The sequence below is a fragment of the Leucoraja erinacea genome, chromosome 6 (genome assembly GCF_028641065.1).
Source record: "Leucoraja erinacea ecotype New England chromosome 6, Leri_hhj_1, whole genome shotgun sequence".
NCBI classification, from domain to species: Eukaryota; Metazoa; Chordata; class Chondrichthyes; order Rajiformes; family Rajidae; genus Leucoraja; species Leucoraja erinaceus.
The window spans coordinates 23,498,385-23,520,467 of record NC_073382.1 but is presented as its reverse complement, the minus strand read 5'-3'; the positions used below and the strand labels follow the sequence as shown (position 1 = coordinate 23,520,467).

Below are 22,083 nucleotides of genomic sequence, written 5' to 3'. Positions count from 1 at the left end.
GATGTTGCCAAGACTCAAGGTCCTGAGTAATAGGGAGCGGTTGAGCAGGCTAGGACTTTATTCCTTGGAATGCAGAAGAATGAGGGGTGATTTTATAGAAGTGTACAAAATCATGAGAGGAATAGATCGGGTAGACGTGCAGGGAATCAAGAACCAAAAGACATAAGTTTAACGTGAGGGGGAAAGACTAAATAGGAATATGAGGGGTAACTTTTTTGTTTACACAAAGAGTGGTAGGTGTATGGAACGGGCTGCCAGAGGTGGTAGCTGAGGTAGATGCTATCACAACATTTAAGAAACATTTAGACAGTTACATGGATATGATCGGTTTTTGAGGGATATGGGCCAAATGCAGGCAAGTGGGACTAGTGTACATGTGACATGTTGGTTGGTGTGGAAAGTTGGGCCGATGGGGCTATTTCCACACACTATGTGACTAGAAGAAAGGGCAGCAAACTGTTGGGAACCATTGATAGAAACTGTGTGTTTTATTGCCAAAAGAAGTGAGTTTTGCTCCCATAACGTTTAAAGACGAAAGTCAGTTACATGTTCAAGTTCTACTACAGAGATGGTCACCCTTAGTGTTTCGAGCACATTGTGAGGTTCAATGACTAACAGCACCCACTTCCCTTGTCATCCAAAGTACACCTTTTCTTTCCCAAATCTAACTAAATGATGGCATAAACCAGTGAAAATAAACACTTTTTATGCAAATCTGATACACAAAGGCTGAAGATCTTAAAACAGATAAAGTTGCAGAAGCAAAGAACTCCAGATGCTGGTTTATACCAAAGTGCTGGAGTAACTCATTGGTTAAGCCAACATCTGGAGAAAAAGGATGGGGGATGCTTTGTGGTGGGACCCTTCTTCAGACTCCAGACAAATGATACACATTTGTCTGGCATCTTTCTCATCCTTTTTAAGAGTACCTGAAAGTGCTTACAACTAAGGAAGTTGGTTTGAGATGTGGCAATAGTTAAAAGGTAGAAATCATAGCAACCAATTTCAAGATTATCCTTAGAGGTTTGTGCCTCATTTAAATTGCCATTTGTGGAAGTTGTAGATAAAGTATTTTTAAGGAATGTGTTAGAGAGGAGGGAATTTCCTATATTTAAGGAAAGATCCAGGCAGCCAAAGACATGGCTACCAATGGCGAAAATATGGGATGAATTAGGAGCAGGAATGGGCCACTCAGTCCTCAAGTCTTCTCCAACATTCAATATAACCATTGCTGATCTGCCCCAGGCCTCACATCCTCCTCCATGCCAGTTCCTCAATTCCTTGATGATTCAAAAATTTAAGGGGTTTTGGTTACAAAGAGAGATTGGAGAAACTTGGATCATTTTCTGTAGAATGCTGGAGGTTGAGGGGAGACCCGAGAGAAGTATTTTACCTTATGAGATCCACAGATAAAGTAGATAGTCACACCCTTTTTCACAGAGTGGAAATATCAAAGATTAGAGGGCAAAGCTTTGAGATGATGGGGGAAAGTTTAAAGGAGATGTGTGGGGCAAGATTTTATTGCACAGAGGGTGTTGGATGCCTGGAACATGCCACCGGGAGTGGTGGTGGGGGCATTTAGTGGTGTTTAAGATGGCTTTTATATAGGTACATGATATACAGGAAAGAGGGATATGATGAGATTAGTTAATCTCTGGCTTCTCCCTGGATTGCCAACTTGTCGTGGTGGAGAAGCTTGTGTGGACCTGAGATCCTGGGAGCAATGCCGCCTGGAGCTATGCCCCTGGTAGGACCACCCATGGCGGTAAGGTCGAGGGGGACTGACAAAGAGCAATCCAACCAAGACCTCAACGGTGGAACAGGTGGAGGATGATTGCTGACCTTAGTGGAGCATCACAATTGCTGGGAAGGCGGATGAAGGCTGCAGCAGAAATGGGTCTCCGGTCATCTTGGACTCCATGCCACTGGATCCTGACACAGATCTGTCAAGGACCGTGGGCTGGCTGTCCGTGCTCCAGTCTCCCCACGTTATACCAAGTCACGCACAGACGTTCTCTACAATAGGGAATAGCGCCCTGGAGACACCCATTGCTAGACATGACCGAAGGAGGCCTAAGAAGAAGAGTTAATCTGGGCATCATGTTTAACACAGACATTACGGGCCTAAGGGTCCGTTTCTGTGCTGTACATTTTTATGCTTTTTGTACTTCTTAAAATATTGCCAATGATCTAGGCTCCATTATCTTAAAGGATAGAGGATTTCAGACATTGATGACTAATTGCAAGAAAAAAGTTCCCAAGTTCCTCCGTTGTAAACCGTCAACCTCTAATCTCGTAACCTGGTCTCCTTGTCCGAGCATCTCCCACTAATGGAAATATCTTAACATAGTGTTAAACCCCCTTCAACAGATTATCATGCCAGAAACATATTTAGGAGCATGAACTATCGCCAAATAATGTAATGTAGCAACTTCAATGGCATTGAATTTCACTAGGATGAGTTTGATGGGAATATATTACTCCATTGCACATACATACCAGATCAATTTTAACCCTGCTTAACTACAAGTTGAATTTTGACAGTACTGATCCGAGATCTCCCCGAATATGCCTTGTATTTACAGTCAAATGAATATTGGTTTTAAACCATTTGCATATAACAGCACCAAGGAAACCGTGCAAATCATCACTAAATCACATCAAATCCTTCAAAAAAATATAGGCATCATTGCAGACCAGGGAGTGTAATTGTTGCTAATGATACAAAATAAGTGGGGATAGAAGTTATAAGGGAGGATGCTAAGAGTCTATAAAACAACATGAATATGTTTGGGCAAAAATATTGCTCATGGAGTATAAAAAGGAAATAAAAAGCCTGCTCCTTGGTAGGAAGAACAGAAAATCAAAATAGTGAGTACTGTTGCAAAAAGATGTTCAGAGGCAATTTGGAGTACAAATATAATAATATTTTGTTGCAATGGTGCAGGCATTTGCGAGACTATTGAAAGCAGCATAAACCAAATTCATTGGGATAAGTTTCAGGAACAAAGGGCTTGTGAGGAACATTAAGCTGGCTCGATCTATATTCATAAGGATACATTCTTATTGAAATGTTGAGATTCCAAGGGGCTCAGTAGAGTGTGTACTTAGTGGTAGTTTTCTCTGGAAGGGTGCATCTAGAATTTAGAAGCATTGTCAGGATAAAGGTTCAGGATAAGACATTATGCAAATAAATTTATTGCCCCCAAAATATTAAGAATCATTAGAATTCTCTTTCCCAGAGTGCTTTGGAAACAAAGTCAGGAAATAAATTGAAGTAGAACGAGAGGATGATGGTCAATACCAAAGGACCAAAAGTTGGCCCGCGGTCAAGATTAGATCAACCATGTGTAGGAAGGAACCGCAGATGCTGGTTTAAACCGAAGATAGATACAAAATGCTGGAGTAACTCTGCGGGACAGACAGCATCTCTGGAGAAAAGGAATGGGTGACGTTTCGGGTTGAGACCCTTCGTCAGACCTTATTGGCTTCAGACCATCAGCTATGATCTTATTGAATGGGGAATAACAGGGCTCGATGATTCATATGGCCTCCTGCTTTTCATTTTAATATGGAAGCTGCCATTAATTTTAAACTCACAATATCCTTTACGCTTATTTTCAGGTGAAAAACCATACAAATGCACGTGGGAAGGCTGCACATGGAAATTTGCCCGTTCTGACGAGCTGACGAGGCATTATCGCAAGCATACAGGGGTAAAACCCTTCAAGTGCGCAGACTGTGACCGTAGTTTCTCCCGCTCAGATCACCTGGCACTGCATCGTAGAAGACACATGCTTGTTTAAAAAGATGTTTTGAAGAACAGTGGGGAATTCAGAGCAGGATCTCTTCCAGACCCCAGGATTCAGCTGGGCTGAATTATCAAAATGCATTGATCGAGGACACCTCTAATTGTCCAACAGAGAAAAAAAAAGTGGAGAGCACGCTAATCTTTCTTGTTGCTGATAGTCGAAACTCACCATCAGTGGTTTGGTCATTTGGGTTATGTTAGCTTGGCCTGTTCTTATTGTTCATAGAGTTTCATGTGTTGGTGCATTTTCTTTTAAATAGTTCTCAGATTTTAAATCACTTTATCTTTACTACAATTCTTCAACTATTGGATGCACCCGTAGTAACAGACTGGTATTTAGTGCTAAATGTAGTTCAAATTAGAACTGAAACTATTGCTTTTGTTTCAATTTTTTTTAAGTTCCAAATCTTCAGCCTTAAAAAATCTTCAAATTGGAAGAAAAAACTGGCTAAAGACGGTGATATTTTCTTCGACCACATATGCAAGCCTCAGAAATTAGTGAACGATGGATAATACAGCTCTAAAATAATTCAATTAGTTATCTGCAGCAATATCACAGATCATAACGGCTTGGTTATTATTCTGTACAAGAATTAATCAAACCTCATCCTTTAGTTGAAGAATTATTTGACTGTGCTGATCTCTACCAGCTTGCGTAAATAATTTGCAGATTGATAGAGACAGTATGGCTCCAGTAACTGGTACACCTCCGCACACTATAACTTGGTGTTATATTTCATGAGCATTCTATCACCACGGAATGTGCATTTTTCACAGCAAACATTTTGTTCCCATTTTACGTTAATTTTTCTTGGGGTTGTTTCGTATAATGATGGAGAAACATATTAGTTATTCATCACATGCAAATTAGCAACATTTTGGGAGAGGCCAAAGGTTCTTTGAATTATTAATTCAATAAGTAGTCCTTTAGATTTTCCTTTTATTTTCAATTGCCCCCAACAGACTCCCATAAATATCTGAAGCCTTATAACTTGTTAATTGTTTCTCTATTGGAAAATACCATGCACCATTTCCATGTCACGAAAATGCATATATTATATTGGCCCAATAACAATAACAAAGCAAATTTAACCATGAAGTAAAGTGTTATATTTACATCTAGGAATAATATTGGATAGCATCATGCAACAAAATCTAAAATCCAGGCCTTGGCTGTGGTGAGAATCTATGACCATATTAGGAAAGTGCTTGTGTGTGAGGTTTATCATATCTTTCCCAACTGTGGAATTTGAATCTAGCAAGGTGGCAAATTTCCCCATCAAATGCTCGGCAGCACCGTCCACAAGATCACGTGATATGTGACATGAACTGTAAAGTGAAAGTAGGAAGAGGTTCAGCAGATGTCCTGCCAAAGCGAATAAAATGAAATGAACCCATGAGTAACTATTGTCTCAGACTACCAGTGAAGTTGTTGATACAGTTCTACTGAAGAACAGCGATCACTCTGACGTATATGGTGCAATGCATTACTGTGAAAATCAGAATTGACAGGGAAATGTCCAACAGTCTGTTGTAAAGAAGTTAAGTTCCACTTTGCTGGATACAGCAAATAATATTCCTGATGTTTCATGACTACATGATCACTGTCTTAATCCTATAGTCACATTTAAACTCTTTCACTTTACCTTTGGGGAAATCACAATGTTTTCTATGTGTGTTTATCCATATTTTCTTAACAGGTTCAAAAATACTTTCTTAAAAAAATATATTATAATTACAATAGATGACAGTTCACTCCACTCATCTGCTATTAAACAGCAATACGCCCAGGAAAAGGAAAAGGACTAATGAACAGCTGAGCGCTGTCCATTGTGATATTTGAAGCCTGCCAGTAGCATCTTCTAACCTGATTAATGTGACATTGTATTGTATGAAGGAGGAAAGGTAGAGACAAAGGTGTGTTTCTTCTGATTACGCTGATTTCTGTTTGTCTTTTCAATGAGACGGTGTGTTCATACAAATGTGAAATTGGAATACCAATAGTGCAGAATTTATACATATTGCACAAACTCTCGATATTCTTGGAAGTATTATCCCCCCCCTCCCCTACATGCTAGGAAGTATTCCACAAGAAAGAAACTAGTATCCTTCATGGTAAACCTGACAGAAGAACTAGTACAAAAATACACAATTCTAAATATTTTGGCTCTTTTACTCCAGTTTCTGCAGGTTACCAGTCACCCATTTGGCGTACATCAATTAAATATTTTGTTAGTAATATTGTAACCCTAGAAATCAAAATTTTCCAGTTTTGTGTACTTGAGAACGGTTTGAATATAATGTTTAGGATGGAGAGAAACGTGATTGTGATAATTTCTTGGTGATTCTGTCCAAGTTATGAGATGCTTCCAAATACTTCCCAGTGGAAGTTAGGCTTGCAGGCCTGGTGTGACTTCAGTCTCACACATGCACTGCCATTCAACGTGTAAAAATCCTTCTGGAACTTTGAAAGGGGTTGTGGGACCACATTGTCCTGGAAATAAAGTTGCTGCTAACTTCCAGTGCACTAGTGTTTCCCAGCATAGGGCTGGGAGCCCATTAAAGCAAGCTCCATACTTACTTTACATTCTTGGAAGCCCCCTCCACCCCACAATATTAAGTTCCTATCCAACCTTCCTTTCACAGTGAGCCCCAACCTCCCGCCTCCCTGAACCTGAAGTTTCCGACACCTGAACTTCTCCAAGAACCAGATCCTGGTCACTGTTCCATCCCAGTCATCACTTCAAACTCTCCCTATCCCTATCACATGCTCCACATGCTCATCAGTTTCACCCCTTCAAGCACCGAAGACCACTATCGCTCTCCACCCTAATTCCAACATTGGCCCACATGTTTTAATTCACAGAAAGGAGTAATGCCCATTCAGTGAAGGCCTTGAGAGCTACTGATGATGAAAAATGCTTGGGCAGGTGCACTACAATTTCTCAGTTTGTATTTTATTGAATAGACATCAGTCTTAAATCTGAACTCAATGATGGAATAGAATCTCTGCTATATTTGTGAATCTGGTGCAGCGAAAAAAACCCTCTGTCATGTGCATGAAAATCCAACCTGATGCAGCATGCGTTTTGCACGCCATATCTGAAATGTGGCTCAGTTGAAGCATTAAAACTGAATTTCCGAAGCAAAATTCAATACATTTACCTCACTTCACTGTTTAGTGTGTGTAAGAGGGGATGGATTTTTATCCCAAAAGGTTAAAGTTGCACCTTAAGGTTCAAGAGATGAAGGTCTGATTTCTTGAAGGATACTGTCCTTAAAATTACCAGCTCCTTTTGAAGCCACAAAGACACACAATGTCTTGCACTTTTAATTAGTCTTGGTTAATAAAAAGATTTATACAGGGATGAACATCAAAACTCTCAAAAAAAAAACATTCTGATATTTTACTGAAGTTGTTGGGACATCTATTTTAAATATAATGTATTATACGTGAGAGTTCAAAGTATTTTGAGAGTCATAGTTTTACATAGGCTGTAAATAGTTTGGGGTGGGAAAATAAATTGGGAGGTGTTTTAGTCCTGAAGTTCACCCATTGAATTTTGCAAATGAAAAATATGAATTAGCCAATTTATGGAAATGGTGGATTTATCCTGCAATAGTTTTTAAACCCCAATGTTCTCTAAAAAAAAATCCAATTTTTGAATCTTCTGAAGAAGATATTTTTGCTGGTCTTTGTACACTATTTAGTTCAGGCAATAAGTATGTGACATGTTTACTAACATATATGTAAGTGTTGTTCTTGTATTTATGTACAATGTATGTATTGTAAATATATTCAGAGCTTTTCATCTTACTGTAAAATGATGGTATCCCCCAAACATGTAAAGGGAGTCTCTGTTAAGAAATTGTGTGGGAGAATGTTCTGTTTTGCCCTTGTCTCTTCTGAAAGACTTACATGAAGAAGTGTTTAATTTTCCACGTTTCCCAAAACTTCCCTGTCAGTGCTTCGCGTTTCTGTATCCAACTTTCATATGAGCTGAGCTGTGAATTGAAGAATTATAGTATCCATTTTAAACATATGCATTTGTAATTACCTGAATTATGAATGGAGGCATGAAGATTAAATAAAGTTGCTTTTGTATGTAACAAATCAGTTAACTCTTGGAAGATTGCAGGAGCTTGGAAGATTTGTGCTGAATTAGACATACATATGTACAGTTTGGAAGCACGTTGTATATTCAGCAGACAAAAGGACAAAAACAAACTGAATAAGTAGATTTTTGCCTGTTTCGTTCCAACAGGGAGAATAACTAAGCAGCGATCTGCTCTTTAAATGGCATTATTGCTCATGAAGGATACAATACATTGTTTCTACAGCAGGAAAAACATTTGAAGCCTAGATGGAGCCTTCTTCACTTTAGACTTTAGAGATAGAGCATGGAAACAGGCCCTCCGGCTCATGGAGTCGGCACTAACCAGCTATCACCCCGTACACCAGCGCTATCCTACACACCAGGGGCAATTTACAATTTACAGAAGTTAATTAACCTACAAACCTGTACGTCTTTGGAATGTGGGAGGAAACTGGAGCACCTGGAGAAAACCCACGCAGTCCTAGGGATAATGTACAACACCCGTAGTCAGGATCGAACCGGCATTTTAAGGCAGCAACTCTACCACTGTACCATCCTTGGAAAGGATCAAATTTGCTGAAAAGAATAGCATTGCTGGTAATAATTCAGGGCGCATGTCTATATTTTGCTCCATGTTTGTGAACTATGGCAAAGGGCAAGTTTTTTGGATGAACAGCATTCTACGTAATGCAAATCTCTAATGAACTTAAATTAAGGTAATCAATTCTAATAATTCATGTATTTGTATTAATGAACCCAACATTAGAAGAGGAAGTTACAATGTCTCAAAGCACAACAGTGAAGTTGGAACTATTTATAAGCATGCCCATATGTACAAGTAAGGTTGCATTCTAGAAAGTACTCTTGGATACCTGCAGTTCTACAGAAAGGTTTGTAATGTGTGTTCAGTTCCGAGTCTGCTTTTACACTAGATGGAATGCCGGCTCTTTGCATTTTGGATCTGATCCATAATTATATTTAAATATTTGTAATTATAAAATGTCTGATAATACCCCACTGTGTTTGTGTATACTATGCAAACTAAATTTGTCAAATGATTGCTGTGAAGGTAATTGCAGGAAATTATATATTCTGCCTCATAAATATTGATAATGTTTCTTTGCTGCTAAGTTCATACTAATTTACGTATGTGTTACTCCAATGATCTGTGGTCAGGTAGAAGCAATCAGACAACAAAGAACAAACTTGCACTAATGCAACTTCCCTTTTCAACTTCAGGATGCTCCATGTAACTTCTGAATACTTTAAATCCGTTTTGAAGATTTGTCAACTCCACATTGTAGTGGACAACGTCTACAGCTAGGAAGTCCCATAGAAGACCCTACACATTCTTACATACCAGTTTAGAAGCAGAGGATCAAACTCTGGCCTTGCATACCCTCAATTCAGGTATCGAGGACTCACCAAGGCTGAGGTACCAGTCGCCATTGCCAAAAGGCCCATGGAATGACCAGTGAGGTTTTTGACAAAAGGTAAAGCTGGTGAGCAGACCCTTGCCTTCCTTCAAAGCTGCCAAGCACTTTAACAGTTTTAAAATGTCAAGGACTGAGAATGATGCAGCACAAAACATGCCTTTCAGCACTCTAAGTCCACACTGACCGTCAAGCATTCTTTTTTTTTACACTAATCCTACCCTAATCCATTTTGTTAGGCTTGAGACTTTACGATGTGGAAACAGGCCCTTCGATGCACCATCCACGCCGACCAGCAATCACCCCATGCATCAGCGCTCTCCTACACACTGGGGACAATTTACAGAAGCCAATTGACCTACAAACCTGTACGTCTGGAGTGTGGGAGGAAACCGGAGCACCTGGAGAAAACACATGCGGTCACAGAGAGAATGTGCAAACTCCGCACAGATAGCACAGTCAGGATCGAGCCCAGGTTTCTGCCGTGGTATGGTAGCAACTCTACAAACTGCTAACCACTGTGTTCTCCCCATATTTCTATCAACTTCGTCCCTAATTCTACCAGTCATCTACTCATGCAAGGCAGTTTCCAGTGGCCAATTAATCTACCGAAGTGCATATATTTGAGATGTGGTTGAAAACTGGAGCACCCAGAGGTAACCAGCACAATCTAATAAAGGGTGCAAACTCCACACAGACAATATCCAAGGTCAGAATCAAAAGCAGACACTGGAGCTGGGAGGCAGCAACTGTACTAGCTGTGCCATTGTGCCCTCTGACATTTAGAAGCATTTTTTAAGAATTCTTAAAATTAATTATTTTTTAAATGTTATTTCAAAAACACAAAACTCATGAAAATACATACACAAAATAAAAAAACCTTGCCATTCGCTATCTAATGAATTGAAAACAATGGATCTCCAATTCTGCATCAAGATAGAAGGAGACCTGGTTCTAACCTGAACCACTGATGTCACCCTGCAAGATTAATTATTCCTGCCATAAGTAGGAAATACAGCAGCCAACTTGTACCCAAAGCCTTCAAGTTCAGGAATATAACATATAACATATATGTGGGAAGTATAAACTCATACAGCACAGGAACAGGCCTTTCACCCAACTTGTCCATTCTACCTCAAGATGCCCCATCTCAGCTAGTCCCATTTGCCTGCATTTGGCCCATATCCCACTAAATCTTTCCTATTCATGTATTTGCCCAAGAGTCTTTTAAATGCTGTTACAGTACCTGCCTCAGCTATTTCCTCTTGAAGCTCTTTCCATAAACCCACCATCCTCAGAGTGAAAAAGTTGCCCTTCTTATCTTGAACCTACCTGTATGTCCTCTGGTTCTTGATTCTCCTACCTTGGGTAAAAGGTTCTGTGCATTTATCCCCTTTGTGACATTATATGTCACCCCTCAACCTCCTGCACTTCAGAATAATGAATGAATGAATAAAGTTATAGCCTGCCCAACCTCTCCACTATAGATAAAGTCCCAGGTATGGGAAAGCACCGGCCAATATTTATGTTTTGCATTTATTTATTTATGCACCATAAATTTGGGAAACGCCAACAATGTAAGCAAATGTAAATCAAATTCAGTGCTCAAATTGATGGTGTAACAGTCTGCAGTGAGATTTACCTGAACCTTTGCAATCTGTTTGCCTTCAAGTGTCATTCTGCCCTCCTAGAGGGAAGTAGATTAGAATGCATGGTGAATTTAGTGATGCAAAGCCATTGAACAAAGTGAAGGATATGACATAACACAATGCAATTATATATTTGTATTAATATATTCATGTGCTTTATGTATTATGCAGAACAATGGTACACAGCTTTGGTATTGATTGATGCAGCGTGGCAACAGGCCCTTTGGTCCAACTTACCCACACCGATCATTGCTTCTACACTAGTCCCACCTGTGCATTTGGCCTATATATCCCTCTACACTTGTCCTATCCATGTACCTGTAATTGTTTTTTAAACATTGCAATAGATCCTGCCTCAACTACCTTCTCCGGCAGCTTGTTCCATAGTCCTACAACCCTTTGTGTGAAAATGTCACCCCTCAGATTCCTATTAAATCTTTTCCCCCTTCACCTTAAACGTATGTCCTCTGGCTCTTGATTTCCTTACTCTGGGCTTCTTCCCGATGTATTCCTCTCAGGACTATGTACCTCTATAAGATCACCCCTCATCCTCTTGTCGTCCAAGGAATAGAGTCCCAGCCTGCTCACTCTCCCTGATAGCTTAGACCCTCGAGTCCTGGCAATATTTGTTATGTGGCTGCAGGAACAATGCGGGAACAAGACTGGAATGGCCTGTATGTGCACATGTTTCTGCCGGATCTCTTAACGCACTGGATTTGTGGGTTTCACTGATACCAAGAAATAGATTTTTCAGCACAGTAAAAAAATAACAGCCACTTCGTCTGATTTTGTCAACTTGTGAGCTCCAACTGTAATTTTACTTCGGAGTCACGTGAGTGATTCTGTGAAGAACCCGTTCAGCACGCATGCGCGGCATTACGTCCAGCAGAGCAACAGCGGCACAGCGGGAGTCGGGCTCTCCCGCTATGGAGGTGAAAGAACGGACTGTCAGGTAAGCTGACGTTGGTTTCCTTCACAGGGAGCCTTCTGCTGTCCGGCAGAGAAGAAAGGCTCTGCAACAAACCTGTCCCCCGCTCGACTCCACGGAGGAGCGTCCATCTGGGGGGGGGCAGCAACAGAACAGACCTGTCCCCGCTCGCTCGACTCCATCGCGGGGGCAGCAACGGGAGACTCCACAGAGGAGCGTTTCCATCGCGGGGGCAGCAACAAGGCGGTAGGTTCGCTTACCCTGCGCTCCGCTATCCCGACACCGCGCCGAGCCCAGCCCCGCTAGCGCCTAAGCAGCGGGCTGGAAGTACCGCCACGGAGGCGTCCGGCCGGTGGCTCCGACTTATCGGACGGGACATCTTTCCACCCGCCCGGGAGGAAAGACAGCCTCCTGCACAGACCTGCCCCCACTCGACTCCATGGAGGAGCGTTTCATCTTGCGGGGGCAGCAACAAGGCGGTAGGACCGCTTACCGGGCGGTCCGCTACCCCGACACCGCGACCGAGCCCAGCCCCGCTAGCGCCTGAGCAGCGGGCTGGATGTAAAAGCCAAGGAAGAGGCTTTCCGGCCGGTGGCTCCGACTTATCGGACGGGACGTCTCTCCACCCAGGCGGGGGAGAGACAGCCGCCTGAGCCGCATGGAGCGGCTCTTGGAGCAGGAGCTCCAGCGAAGTGCACCCCAGGAGGGGCGCTCTCGCAGAGGGGGTCAGGCTCTCCTTCCACAGTGCCTTGTGCACTGTCCATTGCTTCCTCCTTTCCAGAGGATAGCTTTGGTGACCAGGACTGGGCTGGTCAAGAACAGGGGCAATGGCTGAAGATCTCGGTAGTATGCAAGGGGTGCAGGAACAGGAAGAGCTGCTAGGTGTGGTGGACAGCTACGTGGAAACCCCATGTGCAGGAGGCGTTAAAAGCCTGACGACAGCCATCACATCGTTTTTTCCTCGTTCCATGGACAAATACGGAGATGACCACAACCTTCGTAAACAAGTCATAAGACCCCAGCCACTGAGCCAGACCCACTGCTCTGTGGCAAAAACCTCACAAAGCATATGAAGGACATGCAAGAGGTTTTACAAAACTTTCGGCTCATGAGGGCAGGGCCGGGACGAGTAACCAAAAACAGTAATTCCTACGCAGCAGCACCCCATCGCATCCATCAGTCAACGTCTACCATATCGGACTGATGAAAGCTCGGGGTCCGCATCTATCACCGAAAGTCTTCTTTAGACCAGGGCCCAGAGCGGACCCCATGGAAAATGTGCCACCCCCCAACATCACCGCCACGTCAGACGACGTGCAACACTCGTTGGACCGGCAGGAAACAGAAGAATACCCATAACCATGGAGGTAGGTGGGTCTGGTTCCTACCAGTATATAGAGCATACTAACGCATGGGAGTCTATCATGAGTGATCAGTATATACTCAATGGCATTAGTGAATACAATTCATACTAGAAAAATTGCCACCAGGTCAACATTCACCCCAGAGGGTATTTTTCCTCTCTCCGTTAAAGAAACAAGAGGGACAAGCTGAACTGGTGAGAATAATTACAAAGGGTATCATGGGGAAACCTGAACCCTTGCAATTCGTATCAAATATATTCACTAAACCCTAAAAAGATGGTGGATGTCCCATCATCATTGGCTTAACTTCACTAAATATGTTTGTTAAGTATATACATTTCAAAATGGAACCGGCTGTTACTGCCAAACAACTAAATTCCAAAGGATACTTCATGGCAAGCATTCATCTTAAAGATGTTTACCATTTAGTACCATTCACAAGGATCATCGCAGATACCTGAAATTTAACTGGATGGGGCAGCTATAGCAGTTTAAAGCGTTACCCAATGGGCTCACATCAGCCCAAGAGTGTCACCCAGACACTAAAACCAGCTCTGGCAATATTCAGAAGACAAAAACATATTGTCATGGCATATCTTGATGATATCCTAAATGGTAGGCAAGACCATGAATTTGACTATGTTAGCTGTTCAGCTACCAACAGTTATTCGAAACACTGGGGTTGTCTTACATCCAGATAAATCTAAGTTGAAGCCATCCTCTATCATGGACTACTTGGGCTTCACAATTAATTCAGTCTACGTGACTAACATTGCCAAGAGACAACATAGTTGAATTGGCACAATCGTACAACAATTTAATGGTCAATAAACTACCAACTACTCGACAAGTAACAGAGTAGTTGGGAAAATGGTAGCAGCATTTCCAGCTACATAATTCGGACCTTTGTACCAAAAACGACATACAGGTCATTATGATCGTTTCATGAAGTTACCCACTGAAGTAATATCAGAACTACAGTGGTGGGCAAAAAATGTTTGACATAGTTTCAGCCTATTATCATCACTAACCCTACGTCAGTTATCCAAACAGATGCCAGTGCTCAAGACTGGGGAGCAACTAACTCTATATCCAGCACAAGTAGTAGATGGACTAACCCAGAATCATCGTTACCACTTACACTGGGCATTAATTATCTAGAGATGTTTGGGTGACTTTTTATGGTTTAAAAGCATATGCATAAATATGCATCACTTGCATGTACGGTTATAAATAGATAATACTACGGTGGTGGCCTACATTAACCATATGGGCGGCATAAAATCGGTATCATGCGACAAGTTGGTCAATACAATTTGGCAATGGTGTGTCCAAAGACATATTTGGCTATCAGTAACTTACCTACCAGATAAGCTAAATACAGTGGCAGACACCAGATCACGTAAATTTAATGACAACATCGAATGGATGTTAAAACCCCAAAAATATTTTTTTTTCACAAAAGTTATCAAGCAATATGACACGCTAGATATCGATTTATTTGCATCTAGACTAAATCACCAGGTACCTATGTATGTCGCTTGGGAACCAGACCCTGAGGCAGCAGCGGTAGATGTGTTTGTGCTGGATTGGGGAAATCTTTCTTCTATTCATTTCCTCCCTTCTGCCTCATCAGTCGGGGGCTACGCACAGTACAAATGGACTCTGCTTCAGGTATTTTGATAGTACCCAACTGGCCTACACAGCCATGGTTCCCAATACTCCATGACATGGTTGTTGGAACTCCGATGGTATTCCCCAGTGACCCAGAGTTATTAACACCCAGTGTTGGGCACAAGCCACCCATGTCATGAAAAAATCAAACTCCTGGGTTGCAGATGCTGCACAAACCACTTCTGGGACTGGGATTATCATAACAAACCGTCGACACCATGTCAGCATCCCTCTGAACATCCACTAAAAAACAGCACATGTCCAGCATCAAAAAATGGGAGAAGTACTACTTGGACACAGGGACCACCTACTCAACCGCTACAGTTACCAACGTACTGGAATTCCTGGCGAACCTTCACCATGATGAAGGACTTCAGCTACAAAGCCATGGGGTCCCACCAGCTGGCGGTCAAACTAATGAAGGGTATTTACAACTCTAACCCCTAGACCAAGGTACACCCATATATGGGATGTCAGTGTGGTCCTGACATACCTCAGGGGATGCCCACCAGCCAGATCCCTCAACCTGAAACCATCTATGCTCAAAACACTCATGTTGATGGCACTTGTAGCTGCACAGAGGGTCCAGTCACTACACCTATTGCGACTGGACACCATGCTCACAGCTCCAGGCCAGATCTCTGTCATTATCCAGGGAATGATCAAACAGAGCAAACCAGGAACACCTAATCCAGTCGTGGAATTCCTGGCTTACCCGCCAGAAACACGGTTATGTGCCATGACCCTATTATCCTACATAGACACAACCAAAATATTCGAGGGAGATGAAAAGCCTTGTGGGTCAGTCATAAAAAACCTTATGGTCGGGTGACGAGCCATTTCGAGATGGCTCAAGCAGGTGCTAAAAGCTGCTGGGATAAAAACTAACATGTACAAAGTTCATTCCACCAGGGCAGCATCCACGTCGATGGCTAAAAGAATGGACGTGCCTATAAACCACATCCTGGCTACAGCAGGATGGTGGGGGGAAAGACCGTTCAGAAATTTTATAATAAGCCGTTGGCAAAACCTGTTTTATTTGCAGGAAAGATTTTACAGACTGCAAATATTTAATTTAAGCCCAGGGGAGCAATTTAATTTCTTTGTTGTTATTGTTAAAAAATACCATTGTGTTTTTCTACAAACAGATTCATTGGTTGATTACGATAACACACTTCCTCCCTCAAAGACTTCGGCAGTGATGTAATAATAACTGTTACACGGTTTGAAATTACAGAGCTTTGAAATCTTCACGGAATCACTCACGTGACTCCGAAGTAAAATAGTAAGCTTAAATGAGAACTTACCAGTTTGAAGTTTGATCTGTATTTTATGAGGAGTTACGATGAGGGATTACGTGCCCTCCGCTACCACCCTCAATAATATGGGTCAAATTCATAAACTGATGTCTCCTTATCTTTACTATGTTTACTTAAATAACTGTGTCTATCTGTGATTCCACACCGCTGCTTTGAAGTATGCCGCGCATGCGTGCTGAACGGGTTCTTCACGTAATCCCTCATCGTAACTCCTCATAAAATACAGATCAAACTTAAAACTGGTAAGTTCTCGTTTAATCTTACTATTTTATATCGAAGTCATGTGAGTGACTACGTGAGGACCCAGCCAGCCCGCATGCTCGTCAATAAGTCGACGCATGGCGTGGGAGTCGGAGCAGTTCGAAACCGCTCTGGCAGGTAAGTTAATTTTGTTTTCAGCGGGCCTGGAATAGCTGACGGGCGCACCTTGTGCGGCTGCCGCCGTTGGAGCTCCAAATGGGAGCAGGCGATCGGATTTGGAGGCCACCGTGGGGCTCCATAAGGAGATAGGATATGATATTGCGGCTGCCGGAGCAGCCAGGTCAGCGATCGCTGCAACAGATTAGCAGCAGCCAGTGAGTTAAAAATAGCCGCGGCCAGGAGCAACCGCCAGGTAAGCTGAGCTGCCGTTGCACCGAGCAATTTTGAACATAGATGCTACCGGCTGAGGTTGGCTCAGCTTACGGTGGAGCAGCATATAGTGTATGCTTTATTTTTAGGGCGGCTATAGAGTTGGCAGATTTTTAATAGAGGTTGCCACTCGGTCACGATTGTGACTATCGCCGCAGATAGCATACAAAGGTCATGTTTAATACTTTGGCAATATAACGATGTATCTTAAGTGAATAAAGTTTTAAATTGAACATGAATACAAAGGACATTTATTATCACATACACCAAATAGTGTAGTGAAATTTGACTTACCATTGCAGTCCAGAGCTCCTGGCTTAGGAAGCCTTTTTTGAGCTGTGTCTTTCAGACACCTGTGGGAGCTACACCTGGTTCAGGGTGGCGTCATGATAATTTCCGCTCAGTAGAGGGGACTGTTGGAGATTCTTTCATAAGAGACTCCAACTGTGGATATCGATAGAGCAGTCGAATCTCTGATCTAATGGGGATATGCTTCTTTTAATCATATGAACAAACTATGGTCCATGTACCAGAGGCATTAACAGGCAGCTCCAGCCATATGCCTGTGCTAACACCTGGCAGGGTTGCAATATTTCTCCCAATGTCGTGGGGCGTATCGGAAAGAGGTGACTTTGATTATAATGCCGGCTCATCCAGGTCATATGGGAGCCAGAGGCCTGAGATAGCAATACCTTGTGCAGGGTTGTGCTCTATTTACTCCCCTGATATACTCTGTTGAGGCTCCAGAAGGGAGCAATGATTCAGAGTCACTAACAGGTGCAACCAGTCTGGTAAGTACAATAAATAATGATGATTTATACCGACAACAGAGGACCGCAGCAGTGCGGAAAGCCAACGGCCACTTTGGAGTCGCTGGCAGCGCCGATCAGCACAGCTAGTTCCGATTCGGCTCCTAGAGGGAGCAGCTTGGCAACCCCGAGTCGGGGCAAAGCTAAAGCCAAGTCTGTGAGACAAGTCCTGTCGGACGATTCTGGACAAGAGGATTCTGTCCCCACATCTATGACAGATGTGATTGGCCGTTTGTCTCAATTAGAACATCTGATGGATCAGATGGTGGCACAAAATATGCTCCGTGTTACGGAGGCATGCACGGACAGTTCGAGTCATACGCCTGTGGCAACGCCTGGTTCAGGGTTGCAGTATTTCCCCCACTCTGTCGATGGGAGTGTTGGTGATCAATATGGAGCTGACTACAAACATGAGTATGTGCCCGAATCCCGTGCTTTAATGCATGATGTACGAGAGTCGTATAAGGAAGAGCTGCCTGCTCTTGCCTCTAAATTTGCTGTTCCCTCGGTGACGGGCAAGCCACTACATGAGGAGTTAGTCAGCGGCCTCAGCTATCTAACATCACACCACCTGAAGGAGATGTGGTCAGACAGGGTCTGCAAATGGAACTTCGCTGAAGCTCCAACAAGCAGATTGACCCGGGTTCAGAGACGGTGGCAGGTAAGGTCTCTTTATTAATCTCCGTAAAACTCTGAAATGGAGTAGTCTGTTGGCCCAGGTTTGGGTTTACGGGCAGCTTGGGCTGTCTAGTATCTTTTCACTGTCTCTGGGAAAGATCAGGTTGATGCACAGACATTGGCAGGGTGCCTTGTATAGTAACTTCTGTAAGTTCCAGGTAGGAACAGCTTGGTTACCCTGGTTCAGGGTAGACCATCATGGAACTGTCTGGCCATATGGGTCATATTGACCAGGGAAGCACTGCCTCAACATCTGTGGTTGAGGTTATCAGGCTGCTCAGTAGAATGAAGTAGTTGAAGTCTCCCTCAACACAAGTTTAAATTTCTGCTCAGTTAGTAAAGTTGCCAGTTCATTGGAAACATCATTGCCATCCTCTCTGGGATAGGTAGCTACCAGCAGGAAGTAGGCCTGGCATATAATATTTTTATCTGACCTACAGGTTCATGTTGTAAATCAAAAATATATTTATAACAATCCGTAGGCTCTCAATACCAGTATTCCTGATTGAGAGGCGGGTCGAAGAGATTGTTTAGCGCACTCTGGCGACTCAGACAAGTTTGTTTCAGTCAGAGGACTGCGAAGCAATTCCTGATTCAGGCTTGCATTATGCTAAATTCTACTGTGAGGAAGAACACTGAGAATTTGTGGTGACTCTTATAGTCATGAGTTGACAGGGAACTCGTATTCCCACATCAAGGGGAGACTGCATTTTCATCTCTAGTCATAAGGTTCTAATTATATGTTATCAGCAAAATGTATGAATGACTAGATAATGCATCTTCTGCAGCAAGAGAAGCCAAAAATGTTCTGTCCGTATGGTCAATAGAGCAACGGTGGTTCCAAGTGGAATCAGTGACATCACACGGAGGATGAGTGGTCTGCCGAAAAACAAGAGGGGTATATTTCTGATACTTCTCAAGATTACAGAAACATGGAGCATGCCGAATCTGGTTAGGATTTGGCTAATCTGATCATGTGTTTAGTTACCCAGTTTAAGATGGATGATTGGCTTTCAGCAATTTAACTGACTCAGAGAACCAATCTTGAAGATGCATACTTTGCCATATCTATACACATGAGGCACAGATTATCTGGTGTTTTGATAACAAAGCCAGTGGCAGCCTGTCTTCTCGGGCAGCTAGCTCTGCACGATTGTATGGGAAGTTTGTGAATAAAATATGTGAGTTACTTTTAAACGGAAGTAACAGAGGTTTGTGTGGCTTTCAGTTTGAGCTTAGAGAGCGTTTATGTGATAGCACAATTGACACTGCTTGTGCTGCTTTGTCATTCTCTATAGCACCATAAGTGGGGACAATAAATGATTGGTTATTCATCCGCTGTTCACTAACGTTATGCAGGGTGTCTAAAACCTACACTCATTTTAGTGTGCGATGTATATCAGTAAATTATTATGCAAATATTCTTCTACTGTATTCCCAATGGGAGCAGTATTTTTAAGTTGATTATCCTTTCAGCAACTGATTTCAGCACAAAGAACACAGTCTGTACTCAATCTCTGGCTCGGTCTCTGGGTCATAACTGACATTAAGGTAGCTTGTTTTGGGAATGATCTCATAAGCAAAATGTGCATGATAGCGTACATTTGGAGTGACAGCATACCCACCAGAGCGGAGATTGGGGGTGTCATTAGGTATACAAGTACACTGAGCTTGCTAATACCTATGAGATGGTTTATTTATTATTATTCAATAGTCTCAAGATATTGCTGATGGCTCATTAGCAGCCAATAGAATGGATAGTGCCCTTTCATCATACAGCAAGAGGCTTACATAATGCATGTTAATACGTTATAAAATTTGGTTGAATATGTCTGGACATTTGCAGATAGAATTCTGCACAGTGTTACATGAGTTATTGTCTAACTCAAAGTCAATTGGGACAATGGTCCGGTTAAGAACAATGGACCATGTATGAAAGTTAGCATCAGGGTATTAATAACCCATGTTTTTCTACCATTACTGGTTTATCTGTTTAAGTGTTTCACACACAGATTGGGTTACTGCATGAAACCACAGAGCTTTGAAGACTTCATGTAGTCACTCACGTGACTTTGATATAAAACAGAAAGATTAAACTTACCATTTGAAGTTTGATCTTTATTTTATGAGAAGTTGAAGTGAGGGAATACATGCCCTCCACTCCTAACCCTACTTCTCATAAAGATCATTCAGTAATTTTAAGGTTGTTAATCTTTCTGTAGCTTAAGTTCAGCAACTAGTCTGTGGTTTCATACAGCTGCTCTGAAGATTGACGCGCATGCGGGCTGGCGGGCTCTTCACGTATTCCCTCACTTCAACTTCTCATAAAATAAAGATCAAACTTCAAACGGTAAGTTCTTGTTTAATCTTTCTATTATTTAACCTAGTAAGCATTACAATGTTGAGAATATTTAAATCATCTAACCATAGAGAAAATGCAAGAGCAAATGTAGACTGGTCTCTTCCCAACCTATTTATGTCTGTAATGGGCTGGTCATTGAATTACTACCAGCTGCGTAGTTGTCCTGACTCAGGGTTTTCATAATTGATTTTAAAAAACACACAATCCTTCTTCTGTCCAAAATACCTTTACTTGAGATGTGAGATTGCAGTAATGTAACAGCTGACACCATTTCTGTCTACCCTTCTGATCCTTGCATGTGTTCACTGCTGTCCCAGTAGTCAATTTGCTGACAATCCAAATGTGGTACAACCTCTTATTTCCCTTGCAAAACTGCAGCCACTCCCTCTCTCTGCAATGCACCTGCTAACATCTACCGGTGACTGACTAGGTAACCCTTCCTGACAGCAGTGCACTTTTAAAGTAGACTTGCAATTGCAGCTCTCTTTTTAACATAAGGTTAACTTTTGCATTGATCCTCCCGATCTGAAGGATGTCTTTAGCTGTTCACCCCTTCTGCATGTTTAGTTTAAAGACACAGCACAGGAAAAGGCCCACTGTGTCCGCACCGACCAGCGATCCCCGCACACTTACACTACCTCACACACACAGGGGACAATTTAGAATTATACCAAGCTAATTAACTTACAAACCCGTACGTCTTTGGAGTGTGGGAGGAAACCGGAGAAAATCCATGCAGGTCATGGGGAGAAAATACAAACTCCGTACAGATAGCACCCGTAGTCAGGATCGAATCCAGGTCTCTGGCACTGTAAGGCAGCAACTCTACCGCTGTTTTGGAGATGGGTTTTGTGATCAGTGCAAGGTCAAATGCCAGAGGGGTCCAACTTACATCTATGTGTAGGAAGGAACTGCAGATGCTGGTTTAAACTGCCTGGAACATTGGGCCTCCGTAGAGGCAACTGTGGAGGCCTCAATGGGCCCGACTATGGGTGAACTGGGGTTGGGGACTGGACTTTGTGCCTTCCCTCATAATGGGAACCATTGTGGGGGGATGTTCTTTATGTTTAAAACTCTTATTAATGTTATGTCTGTATTCCTTCTTTATGTGCTGCAAAATGGCAAGAAGCATTTCACTTCACTACACCTAGAATGTGAATGTGACCAATAAAATACCTTTGATACCTTTGAAACTGAAGATAGACATAAAAACCTGGAGTAATTGAGCAGGTCAGACAGCATCTAAGGAGAAAAGGAATAGGTGATGTTACGGGTCGAGACCTTTCTTCATACTGAGTCAGGGGTGATATAGAGAGATATAGAATAAAT

The 22,083-nt window shown here is 42.5% G+C and overlaps 1 protein-coding gene across 4 annotated transcripts in view; it reads left to right on the top strand.

Annotated features, from left to right (window-relative positions):
* Nucleotides 1–12,063, top strand: part of klf12b (Kruppel-like factor 12b) — a 242,257-nt gene extending 230,194 nt beyond the window's left edge. For all 4 annotated transcript variants that reach the window (XM_055636724.1, XM_055636723.1, XM_055636721.1 and 1 more), the window contains one exon: nucleotides 3,625–12,063. In XM_055636724.1, the coding sequence (XP_055492699.1) occupies nucleotides 3,625–3,806 (182 nt within the window). In that variant the 3' untranslated portion in view covers nucleotides 3,807–12,063. The remainder of the gene's footprint in view (nucleotides 1–3,624) is intronic.
* Nucleotides 12,064–22,083: the final 10,020 nt, after the last annotated feature.